The sequence below is a fragment of the Vipera berus genome (assembly GCF_964194415.1).
Source record: "Vipera berus genome assembly, chromosome: 4".
Classification (NCBI taxonomy): Eukaryota; Metazoa; Chordata; class Lepidosauria; order Squamata; family Viperidae; genus Vipera; species Vipera berus.
In genome coordinates this window covers 122535091-122546814 of record NC_138206.1, presented here as the reverse complement: position 1 = coordinate 122546814, position 11724 = coordinate 122535091, and the positions used below count along the sequence as shown (strand labels likewise).

The 11724-nt window shown below is 43.6% G+C and overlaps 1 protein-coding gene across 2 annotated transcripts; it reads left to right on the top strand.

Moving 5' to 3' along the window:
- The first annotated feature begins 2043 nt into the window (after positions 1-2043).
- SLBP (stem-loop histone mRNA binding protein) lies at positions 2044-9275 on the top strand. Of its 2 annotated transcripts, XM_081327779.1 has the most exons (9): positions 2044-2170; positions 3282-3407; positions 3724-3828; positions 4204-4263; positions 4509-4640; positions 5423-5572; positions 7157-7241; positions 8498-8577; positions 9033-9275. In XM_081327779.1, the coding sequence occupies exons 1-8, from the start codon at positions 2124-2126 to the stop codon at positions 8534-8536; spliced, it is 744 nt and encodes a 247-aa protein (XP_081183905.1). In that variant the 5' UTR covers positions 2044-2123; the 3' UTR covers positions 8537-8577; positions 9033-9275. The 2 variants fall into 2 exon arrangements, with proteins under 2 accessions (XP_081183905.1, XP_081183904.1); XM_081327778.1 differs by having other exon boundaries at positions 8498-9275.
- Positions 9276-11724: the final 2449 nt, after the last annotated feature.

Sequence of the window (11724 nt, the reverse complement as noted above, 5' to 3'; positions counted from 1 at the left end):
CAAAGGTGCTTTTTTAAAAAGGCAACTGGACTTTCTTGGTTTTTCCAAAACGTCTTCAGCAAAAAAACAAAGTCCAGTTGCCTTTTGAAAAAATTCCTTTGGGAGAATCTCAGCCTGTAATTTTGTGGAATGTTCTGCAGTGTAGCAGAAAGACACAACTTTTAATTCGCATGCAACCAAATGGCTCTTATTTTGGCAATGGCTCTAGGAACTTCTTCCCAAGGCCAGAGGATGACTACACAATTTATGTGCCAGATCTCTGTTCTTAGCCAAAAGGAGGGGAAGCACTGATTCAAGAAAGCAAGACGATTTTAAAAACCAGAATGACTTTCAGAATTCCTGCCAACACTTTTTTATTCTATTGATATCTCTTAACAAGAAGCCTGGACTTTCTTGTTTTTTTCTTTGAAGACATTTTGCTTCTTATCCAAGAAGCTTCCTCAGCTCTGACTGGATGGTAGGGAGTGGAAGGATTTATATTTATATTCCTTGCAGACAGCTGGTCATTTGCATTCTTTTAGAGAAAGGACACAGATAAACCTCCAGGTGGCCTCAATGACTCCAAAAGAATGCAAATGACCAGCTATTTGCCAGGAGTATAAATCTTTCCATTCTCCACCAGCCAGTCAGAGCTGAAGAAGCTTCTTGGATGAGAAGCTAAACATCTTCAAAGAAAACCAAGAAAGTCCAGTTGCCTCCTGAAAAAGCACCTTTGGGACATCCTTCCAGGGTCTAGCATGCAGTCTGTGGGTTTTTCGCACCCGGCGGGCTCCTCATGACTTGCCAATGAATGAGGACACGTCTCTCTGAGTGTTCTCGGGATGAGGGCCCAGACTGAAGTCCTAAGCTCTCTTTTATTGGAAACATAGGTTACAAAGTCAGCAAGTTAACATAGGTTACAAAGTTACAACACAAGCAACAAGCAGTTAAATGGTTACATTTTAGTTATGCAGCAAGCAATTATCTTATGTTTACAAATGGTTACATTTCAACTATACATCAAGCAGGTATCTTAAGGTTATAAATCAGCTACATTTCTGTATGGAATGTCTTTGTTCCTGTAGCTATCTAGTATGTGTTCCAACGGGTGTCCGTCTGCACGTAGCAAGGTCATCTGATTTCTGGTAAACAAAACTTGTCTCTGCCCTGAGCCAGACCTGCGCCATTTTATGTGAGCCTAAGGTGGAAATATCACAGGTTTCCTACAGCAGTCATTCTGCCTGCCCCTAGATAGCCCTGTCTTCTTGCAAGCACTACCAACAGGCTGAAAAACAGCTTTTATCCGTGGGCTGTTAGGCTTTTAAATGGGATATAATCTCTGTGAACTTATGCAGAATTGACTTGGGAGGCCGGTGTGTGGTGTAGTTGGTTCACATGGTGTGGTAGGATGGAGGGTTTGTTGTCACTGTGTGTTGGGGGGGAGAGGCTCAGCTAATCTCAATGTACACATGTTGTACTTTGACAATAAAGGTTTATTTATTTATTTATTTATTAGCAATATGGCAGAATTCCAAAATGTGCAGAAATACTCCCTTCCCAAAAGGCTTTAGGAAAGAAAAGAAAAGATGGCGAAATTGCTTAATAAGAAGCGAACAATCTATCCCTCGCTGGGAAGCAGCTTCAGCTGAGGAAAGAAAGCCAGCGGGGCCGGCGGGCTCTTGCAACGCTGCAAAGGAAAGCGCTCAGCGCTGCAACATTTTGTTGCAGCGACCCGTCCCGGCTGCAAATTTTCCCGCCAAAGCGCGAAGGCGTCGTTTGTCCAAACAGGCAAAGGGGGCGGGAGGAAGAGGGGGCGGGGCTCCGCGCTCCGGAGCAAACCATCGCCAAGCTGCTTATGGGGGAGTCCTGTTCTGAAAATAGGTTTGTAAAGCCGCCCCGTTGTCTCAGGGTAGGAACTTGGGAGCGCGGAAAAATTCATCTACGAGCGGAAGCTGGGTGTTTCGTCTCCGCGCTGTGAAAGGGAAAGGTGGAGAGGAATAAAAGCCGCCTCTCAATGAACCCCCCCTCCTTGGAGGTGGTAGCGCCCGCTTCGGTTGGCGCGCGCGGCGCCTCAGCCCTGACGCGCCTCAGTTGCGAGGTTGGCGGCGGCCGGGAAGGATCGTCGGAGCCGCCTCGCCCTCAGCATGTCGTTTCGCCAGCGAAGCCCCCTGGCCGGCCGGACTCGTAGCAGGTAGTGGCCGAGAGGGTGGCCGCGTGGAGCCGTCGACGGCCTGGCTGCCTCGGAGCGGCCCGTCCGGCTGCCGAGCCCGGGAGGCCTTTGTGGCCCAGATAAGATGCCTCAGCTCAGCCCAGAATTGGCGGGGATGGCCTGGGCGAGCCCCATGTCGGGCCCCTCCCCCACCTCGATCCTCTGGGTAATGGGGGGGGGTCGCCCCTTCCTCACAGGGTGGTCGCTCATGGGGGTCTCGGGTGAGGGGCGTCCCCGGGCCTTGCGGAGCCCTGGATGCCACCGCCTACTTTAAATTCACCTGGAAACCCCGGGGGTTTGGGTGTGTGTGTGTACCCGCAAACACGTGTATACACACAAACGTGGATAAATATAGACCTATCGGAGGAGGTCAAAAAAACCCCAGACGGATCTGCCGATTTGTCGTCCCAAAAAAGATGCAGGCAGAGGCTGAGAGGGGAGGGGGGAAAAAAGCAGAGCCCAGGCAGTTCTTTGGGAATAAAAGCTTTTAAAATTGTCTTACTTATTACTGATTTCTTAAAGCTGCCTGGCTCCGGGTAGTTCCTTAAAACGAGGGTTCACAAGGAAGTAGAAAGAGTTTATAAGGGGAAGGAAGTAGCCCTCCTTCCGGGGGGGGGGGGAGGAGGAGTTGCCCCGTCCGTCAAAAGTGGGTTTTCTTCCCCTTTCCAAAGACCTGACTGCAGGGAGTCCCCGACTTAAGGCCACTCGTTTAGTGACGGTTTGAAAGGGCCAGTGGGGAAAGCTGGATTCACGTAATGATCACGTGATTCACTTAGCGACGGTGGCAGAATCGGAGACGAGCGCAGGATGACTCACTTGAAAACCATCTCACTTAGCGACCAAAATTGTCCCAATTTGCAGTTTTTGAGTCGGGGACCAGCTGTAGCAAGATGGAGCTCTTCTCCCTCCACGCCCCCCCCCCCCCTGCCCTTATACCGCACTCAAGAGCTAGGAACAATTCAAAATGGGCAATCCCCAGGCCAACGTGACCCGTGTTTTTTCTGAAACTTCGCTTCCGAAGAAAGTTTCGGTTAGACCAGCGATTTGTAACTTCTTTTCACTGACTTTGTTCTTTTTAATTGTCTCTTCACAGACCAACAGCTTCATGGAGTCAAGGCAGGAAGCGTGATGCAGACGGGAAGCACAGGAATATGCATGAACCGGGAGGCCCAGCCGTCGATTACGATGCATACAGTCTGGCAGATGGCAGATCAGAGAAGTAGGTGCAGAGGAATATTTCCTCACTGTTAAGCACAGTTAAATTCTACTTATGGCCGTGGTGGACATAAAATGTTTAATTCCTGGTGATATTTTAGCAATCTACTAAATATTTTTAAGTAGTGTGCTCGTGTCACAAGCAGATGACAATAAACATTGTTTTGCATAGGGCAACTTAAAAGCACGAGGGTTCAGCAATACATTGTGGATGGTGTAGTTTAACCTGCAACAGAGTTGAGATGGGGTGCGCTATATTGTGTATTTTAAATATTGTGACTGAGCTGCCGTTTTGTTCTTCCTGTGACTTGGTTTTACAGTTTCACCACCCCAGAGGGCCACAAGCCCCGTTCAAGGTGTTCAGACTGGGGGAGCGCAGTTGAAGAAGATGAGATGAGGACTAATGTCAACAGAGAAATGGCAAGGTACTGATATGCGATTTGTTTAAATTCAATTTGTCTCACGTACAAAAATAAATCTTTATTCTTTGAGATAGGAAGATCTAGTAAGGTAGGGAAGATATTACCCCTTTTCATACGATGCACACGTTTGAGTTCAAAACTGAAAACAATTTTATGTTGTAAAACTAAGTTGGAGAATGTGCTATAAAAAGCTAGTTCTTGTGGATAAATCCAGTAGGTCAGGAGAATGTGGGTAAGAGTGTTAACAAATCTAACGTGGGAATATTGTTCAGTGTTTATTAAATTTATTAAATAACAAAATACCAACAGTGGTGTAGCAGAACACCATTGTAGCAGTGCAAACACTGGAAATAACTTTTGTTGAAACACGTTTTACAGATACAAAAGAAAGCTTCTAATAAATGAATTTGGAAGAGAGAGGAAGACCTCTACTGGAAGGTAAAAAAAAATGGTTCATAGCAAATCTACAGGGATGATCTGTGAATTGGATGGAGGCTGATGAGAATGAGTAATTGAAGCATGGTTATATTAAAAGTGGGTGGGAATGAGAAGGTTTTAGGGAAATGAAAAGGCGAGGCGTTTCCCGTGATAAGGGCAGAATAGCACTAAAAGCACGGCTTGTGTCTGAGAATGCAAGGCTGTGAAACGGGAATAAATGAAAAATAAAAGCGCTATTTTTCCAGTTCGGATTCCAAGGAGTCTACAGCAGTCGTGGAACTGGAGACTGACGAGGCTGTTCTAATGAGGAGACAAAAACAAATAAATTATGGGAAGAATACTTTGGCATATGACAGATATATTCAAGAAGTTCCTAGGTAAGCTCTGTTTACTCATAGAGTGGAGGTTCTTTTCAGTACAGAGTATAACTTAATTTGTAAGTATTGGGGCAAACTTAAGGAAAGGAAAATGAATTTTTCCTCCCAAGAGGTACCTGTACTTTTTTTTACACTCATAAATCAGTGGAATCCTTTATAGTATAGGTGTCAGACTCGTCATGTGACGTCTTGCAACTTATTGTGAGTTTCTTGCATTGCTGGGGTGGGTGCAGTCTCCGTATGATGCAACTGGCCCACGGGCATAGATGAGCCAGCATCATGGATCAGATGCATAAATAATACTTCTAAGAAAGAAACACACCCTTGCTTTTTGATGGGGGGGAGCAAAAGGCAAAATGATAAAATGAGAGATCAGAAAAATACCCCTGGAAAGTTGGCCATAGTGTCATACTGATTTCTGGCTCACCCGCTTGTAAGTTGCTACTATAATTTCTAATTTCTTCTTTTTGCTAATGGCTACATTGAAGGCTGTGGCAGAGTATTCTAAGAGGTTGAACGTCCCTTTGTTATGTCAGGATGTGCACTCAATTATTCCTCTGCATAAATAAATTCAACAAATAGAAACGGCAGAAGGTCATTGCTGGGAGAGAGGGGGGTAGCGTAGACTCGTTGGGAGATGAGCAGCCCTATTTCTGAGCAACCTTGCAAGTAGGCAGTCTGGTTTGTTTCCTTGGACCACGTATTTATCGAGAAATTGCTGCTGTGCTAAGTTGCTGAAGGTTGGCGGTGTGCTAAAAGTAGCCGAAATGTTTTTTTCAAAGGTGTCTACGGGTTCCTGGGGTCCATCCAAGGACTCCAAACAAATTTAAAAAGTACAGTCGGAGATCTTGGGATCAACAGATCAGACTTTGGAAAGTTGCGTTGCATTTTTGGGACCCTCCTCACGAAGAAGGCTCTGATGCACAAGTACTGTAAGTAGCAGCAGTGCCCAAGAATGCATAAAATAGTAAGCATTTAAATATTGAGGGTTATTTTAATTCAGGGATCATTCAGCAGTAGTAAATTCCTGAAGTGAATCGGGTTTGTTTCTTATCAAGCAAAGTCGAAGCTTAAAGGCTGTATAATTCATTATTGTGGAACTGAGTTGAATTCAATAACCGTAGTGCAGGTAGGCCTCACTTAATGATTGTCTGGTTTACCAATCATTCAATCATGCAGCAGTGCTGAAAAAATAATGTTATGACCGTTCCTTCCATTTTGTCCCCGTGGGTATGTGATCTGGGCACTTTGGGCACATTTAGGGTTGTTGCAGCATCACAAGGTCACGTGACTGTACACTTTTTTTTTGATGAGCAGTCTGGAGAAACTGGCAGTGAAAGGGCAACTCGTGGTCACGTGATTTCTCATTTAATGACAGCAGGTGATTTGCTTAACGGCCACATCGGAGACGAGGCATTAAGTCCATTGCGATCCTGTGGTGCTTTGCTTAATGGCTACATTGCTTAGCAAGATTGCTGTTAGTCCGTTAAGTGAGAACTGCATGTAGTTTTCTACAAAATAGATGCAGCTATAATGCTAAGCATGTTGATCTAATGATTTCTTTGTAGTGAATTACTTGATGCTTATTTATCTTTTTACTTGTTAAAAATTTAACATGTATAGTGTACTGGCAGGTGGTCAGAATTGTGTGCCAACTCCAGAACATGGTGCAATAGAACACATGCATTTATTTTAAAACAGAATCATTTTTCTGAAGGCTTTGTTTATATTGCTATCTATTTGTCTAAATACCAATGGATCTTTACATTAATAAAAATATATAAGCCTCATCAATTAAACAAGTTGCTGGAATACTTTTCTGAATTATTTTAATGTAATGCTAGAAATCATTGGAAAATACGTGTGACTTATACCTTCAGTTCCTATTTGCCTAACTTTTTCTGCAAATGTTTAGGTCATTGGGTGTTGGTAATGACTTACAAAGCCCTACATGGCATGGGTCCGGATTACCTACGGCAACACCTGCGGCCGGCGTCAACTTCCCTCCGTCCAGTGCGCTCCCACAGAGAGGGCCTCCTCAGGGTGCCTCCGATCAAAGAATGTCGATTGGTGGCCCCCAGGGGGAGGGCGTTCTCTGTGGGCGCGCCAGACCTATGGAACCGCCTGCCGGTTGAGCTCCGGATGGCCCCCGACCTTCGCTCCTTCTGGCGGGATCTAAAAACTTATTTATTCGAGTAATCCGGCCTGGTTTGATGGGTTAAGGGTTGGGGTTTTAACATGGTTTTTAATTATTGTTTATATTCGGGCATAATATTTAATTGTTTTTTTAACTTTTGTACATCGTTTTTACATTTATTGCCCTGTACACCGCCCTGAGTCCTTCTGGAAAAGGGCGGTATAAAAATTTAATAAATATAAATAAATATATAAATATAAACCAGAAGGTAGGTTTTGTGTCTAAAGAGAGGCTAAATGGGTTAAACTAAATATTCTCTCCTTTATCTTAACATTAGAAACATATTTTCTAATACTAATTTCATGTTTTATTTTTGCAGCAGCCCTGTTGATCTTGGTGACATGGAAACGGAATCCGTAGGAAGTAATTCCTTGGTGCTACAGGGAAGTTCCCAAGAAAACAATGTAAGTAATTTGGACCTTTTACTACTGCATCAGCGTCCATAGATTGCTAGTTGTGTAGTGTCTGTAGGAGCAGCCTATCCCTGGCCATTCCGAAGTAGTTTTTTCAGTGTCTTTCCCACTACTGTCTGCCTCTTTCCTCATCCTAATTTAATTTTCTCTCTTTTTGCTTCATTTCCCAATCGTCTTGCACGTTCTCTTTTTTTTATTCCCTTGCTTTATGTTTTCTGCCATTAGTACAGTCACTGGGTTAATTAAGTGGGACTCGACCAAGCAGACATCTGTTGTGGAAGCTGTACTGCATGTGCTGCAGTGACACCCCTTCAACCATTGGAATAATCTTGACTAATGAATGTCATTGCAGCTGTCATAGCAAATTTTTAAATATTTTCACTGAACTCCAGAATAAAACTGTTGAGCAAAAAGCCTTAAGTTTTTGGTGGGAAATGATCAGAAAAAAAGGTTATAACTCCTGAGCGAATGGAGGCCGAAATTAATAGGATAATGAATGAGTCTGTGATGTGTATAGAAAAATCAGGTTTGAGTATGTAGGCACAGGCATCTGATTGTGTTTGTCACATACAGTTTTATCGAGAATAATTGTGATATCTTGAGGGTAGCTTATTCACTACAGGTAGTCCTTGAGTTATGACTGCAATTGAGCCCGGCAATTACAGTTGTAGCTTGGGACAGTCGTAAAATAGGTCACCATGTGACCAGACCTGATTTTACCTCTTTTTCTGCGCTGGTTGTTAAGCAAACAGCAGGGCTGTTAAATAGACTCATTGTTTCCTGTGGGTTGGTTTTTACTGGAAAACGGGTAAGTTGGCTTCTGGCAAAACCATCAATCATGGTCATGTGGCTGCAGGGTGCTGCAAATAGCCATAAATGTAAGCCAGTTGCCAAGCACCCAAAATGCGATCACATGACCCCTGTGTGTCTGGCGGGGTGGGTGGGGTGGATGTCAGAACTCTGAAACCTGGTGGTAAGTCCCATTTGGGGCTTTCCATTGTAAATTTGAATGGTCCTAAGTTGAGGACTGCCTGTGCTTCTGAGTATTGAGAACTTATGTTGTCAAATTTTCATTTCTCCGGGATGGTGTAAGAGCTCCTACCACGGGCAGGGAGTTGGACTAGAGGACCTCCAAAGTCCCTTCCAGCCTGAGGATTCTGTGCTTAAGCACAGCATATTTCTTAAGTAAAATTAACAAACTATTACAAAGTTCCTGGTATATTAATCTGGTAACCCTTTTATTCTAGGAGAATTGTACAGACACCAACCAAAGTGAGAAGTATTGAGCATCCATTTGCTGGCTAGACTCAGCTAGAGGCACCTTCTGGTATGGAGCTTATGTGATCGGTAGAATCGTGTGTCCTGCAGGGTCCATTTTGAGGAAGGGGCAACTCTGGTAGATTCACACAGAAATAAGAAATATTCCTGGATTACCACCTAGAGCTGTGGCAGCTTTAAGATGAAAATCCGTTTCTCTGACCTTGTTTTTTGAAAGCATAAAAATGGAATCCTATGTAATTGGGTAACTGCCTAATTTATATACCTGCACATGAAACACATGGCTTTGTGAGCAATTGAATTATAGTTAAGAAAAACCAGAATGGGCAATGTTGCCACAGTTTAGCAGTTTTAAAACATGAAACTTTAGTAAGAAAATAGTTTTAGCACTTGGTTACTGACCTTTAACCATGGCACAAATAAAGCCAGGAAAAGGTTGTTCTGCGCCTTGCCCTGTAATTTTTATAATCTGAGAATTTATGCTTTTCAAATTATTTCTTTCAGCATTACCAAACAATTGGCAATAACCCTTTCCCAGGATATGCAGGCCTCTGTCGGGTGGCACACCTCACCAAGTTTTAAACCGATAACTTGTAAATAGTTTTCTGCGGGGCTGTACAAACTTTTAAGGAAGCCTGAATGAAGGGTGCCTGGGAATGTTATTTTTATTCATTCTTAATATAATTTTTTTACTATTGTTGCTGTTTTTGTATGAAATAAAATATAAATAAAGCAAGACTGTCTTTGTATAACATTAAAGGAGATGCAGAGAAAGATTCAGACCAGCTGCTCACGCTAGCCGTGCCGGTGATTGGATATATGTTAATTCTTTAAAACGTTTTGAAATGGCAACTCTGCTTACATAAGGTAAGGGTAAAGGTTCCCCCACACGTGCGTGCTAGTTGTTTCCGACTCTAGGGGCCGGTGCTCATCTCCATTTCAAAGCCGAAGAAACAGCGTTTGTCTGAAGGCGTCTCCGTGGTCATGTGGCCGGCATGACTAGACGCCAAAGACGCACGGAACGCTGTTACCTTCCCACTGTAGCGGTCCCTATTTTTTCTACTTCCATTTTTACGTGCTTTCGAACTGCTAGGTTGGCAGAGGCTGGGACGAGTAACAGGCGCTCACTCTGCTACGCGGCACTCGGGATTCGACCCGCCAAACTGCCAACCACCTGATCGACAAGCTCAGCGTCCCAACCCACTGAGCCACCGCGTCCCTTTTTTTCTGCTTACATAGTTTGGGTTATTCCACTGAATCAGGTGGGTTCATTTCTGAGTGAAAATATAAATGAGATTGGATTGCAAAATGAATGCCTTTGGTGCAAAGTTTTGGGGATATCTGACTCAAATTATATCTTACTTTGGGATTTGTAGACCCCAAAACAACTTTTAAGTCTATCCCTGCAAGACTGAATGGCACAAGTTCAACTTGGAAATGGATTTTAGTTTCCCAGAACTAATGGAGTAGACGTAGCCGGTCTTGGGAGGTGTGACCGCAAAAAATTCCTTTTCCAGGCCCTTATTGGCCTGTTTTGCTACAGTTGAACAATTACTGATTGGGTTTCTGCTTTCTGAAGTCGATCGTCCGTTCACCCTTCAAGAAAACGCCCGTCGATTATGTGGAGCAGAGAGCATTTGTGCTTAAAAGCACCATTGCTCTCAAATAAACAGGCACACCAGAGGTGGCATGGGAAATACCAGCGTTTAATTGTGTTAAGTTGCGTGTGCTTTTTTGCTACCACCTCAGGAGACGGCAACTTTTCATAGGCCTTTGTGGCAAATGCCAGCTAAAAACGCTTGTGCACATGCCCGGTCTCATCTTGGTTGCAGAGAATTGATTTATAAGAAGCGGGGCGGTCATTTAAAGAGCTCCTTTGTAAGATTTTTTAGTTCAGAGCTAATTTGGATCCAAGTCTCCTGCTTGTCTGCCCTGTAATTTTTGTAAATGCTATGTAGCTGTTCAACTGGAAGCCTACGTCTCGCATTTTCAACCTCTACCTTTTGACCTCAATTATATGAAAAGTTTAGTTGAGACGACACCAGCAAAATATCCCAGAGAAAATTGAAAAACAACCTCAAACCACAATCGCCTTTTGTTTAGCCATACTTTAGCTTCCTTTCTCATGTTATGTGACACTCTGGGCTTAATTCATGTTTTGCCAATGGCCTAAAGGTCAGCTCAGTGGTTCTGTACATGCATCTACTCTGTGTGTGTGTGTGTGTGTGCGTGCCTTTTTTCCTTATTGCTTTCTTCATGTTTCAACCGTTTCACCTAGTGATTGACTATAGTGTCGGTTAACTGAAATAAGATCCTTTTTCTCAAACACATTGAAACGAGCGATAGGCGATCGCTGGCCATTTGATCCCCAATATTGAAACAAGGTGTTTGAAAAAAATAAATTTCCCAGTGCTATTCCTTAGTCCACAAGTGCTGGCATTGTGGAGGTGGAGGTACAGGTAGTACTGGACATACAAATAAATACAAGTCAGGCCAAAATTCCCGTTGCTAAGCAAGACAATGGTTGAAATGAGCTTTGGCCCATTTGATGACCTTTTGCTGCAGTTGTTAAATTAGTAATGAGTTAAGTGAACATGCTTCACCATTGACCTGGCTTGCTAGAAGGTTATCGGGTGATCCTGGGACACTGCGACTGCCAGATCCATGCCAATTTGGATCATGTGACCATGGGGAGCTACAATGGTCGTAAGGATTGAAAACGGTCGTAAGACGCTTTTTCCAGAGCCCCTAGTTGAAGCTCTGTTTCACAATCTGAATGTTTTATGCATCAGCTGATGTGGGGGTCAGGTACCTGTAAGGGCAGGTTGCAAAAATGATTCCTATAAAAGTTAATGAAATTGGTTTATGCTGCCGAGGCTAAGTCCGTCGTATGAAATATTCCCTGCCCCTATTTTTCAATGCCCAAATACATTTATCTGGATGTGCATAATGAGTTGGAACAAGATAGAGCAGTGATGGATGAGCGGACAGTCCCTTTGCCAACTTTATCATTCTTTCTTGTCAGTTAAGGAAATGATTTTCAGAAATTGGAAGCTGTGGAAAAAAATGCAAAATAATAATAGATAACTGGGAGAGGAAAACTGGATTCCAACTTTCCAATGTTCTCTGACTTTTAGCCTCACCCCGAGTGATAGGAAAAAGGAGAGTCTAAAGTAGTCCTTTTTGCAGCCCTTAT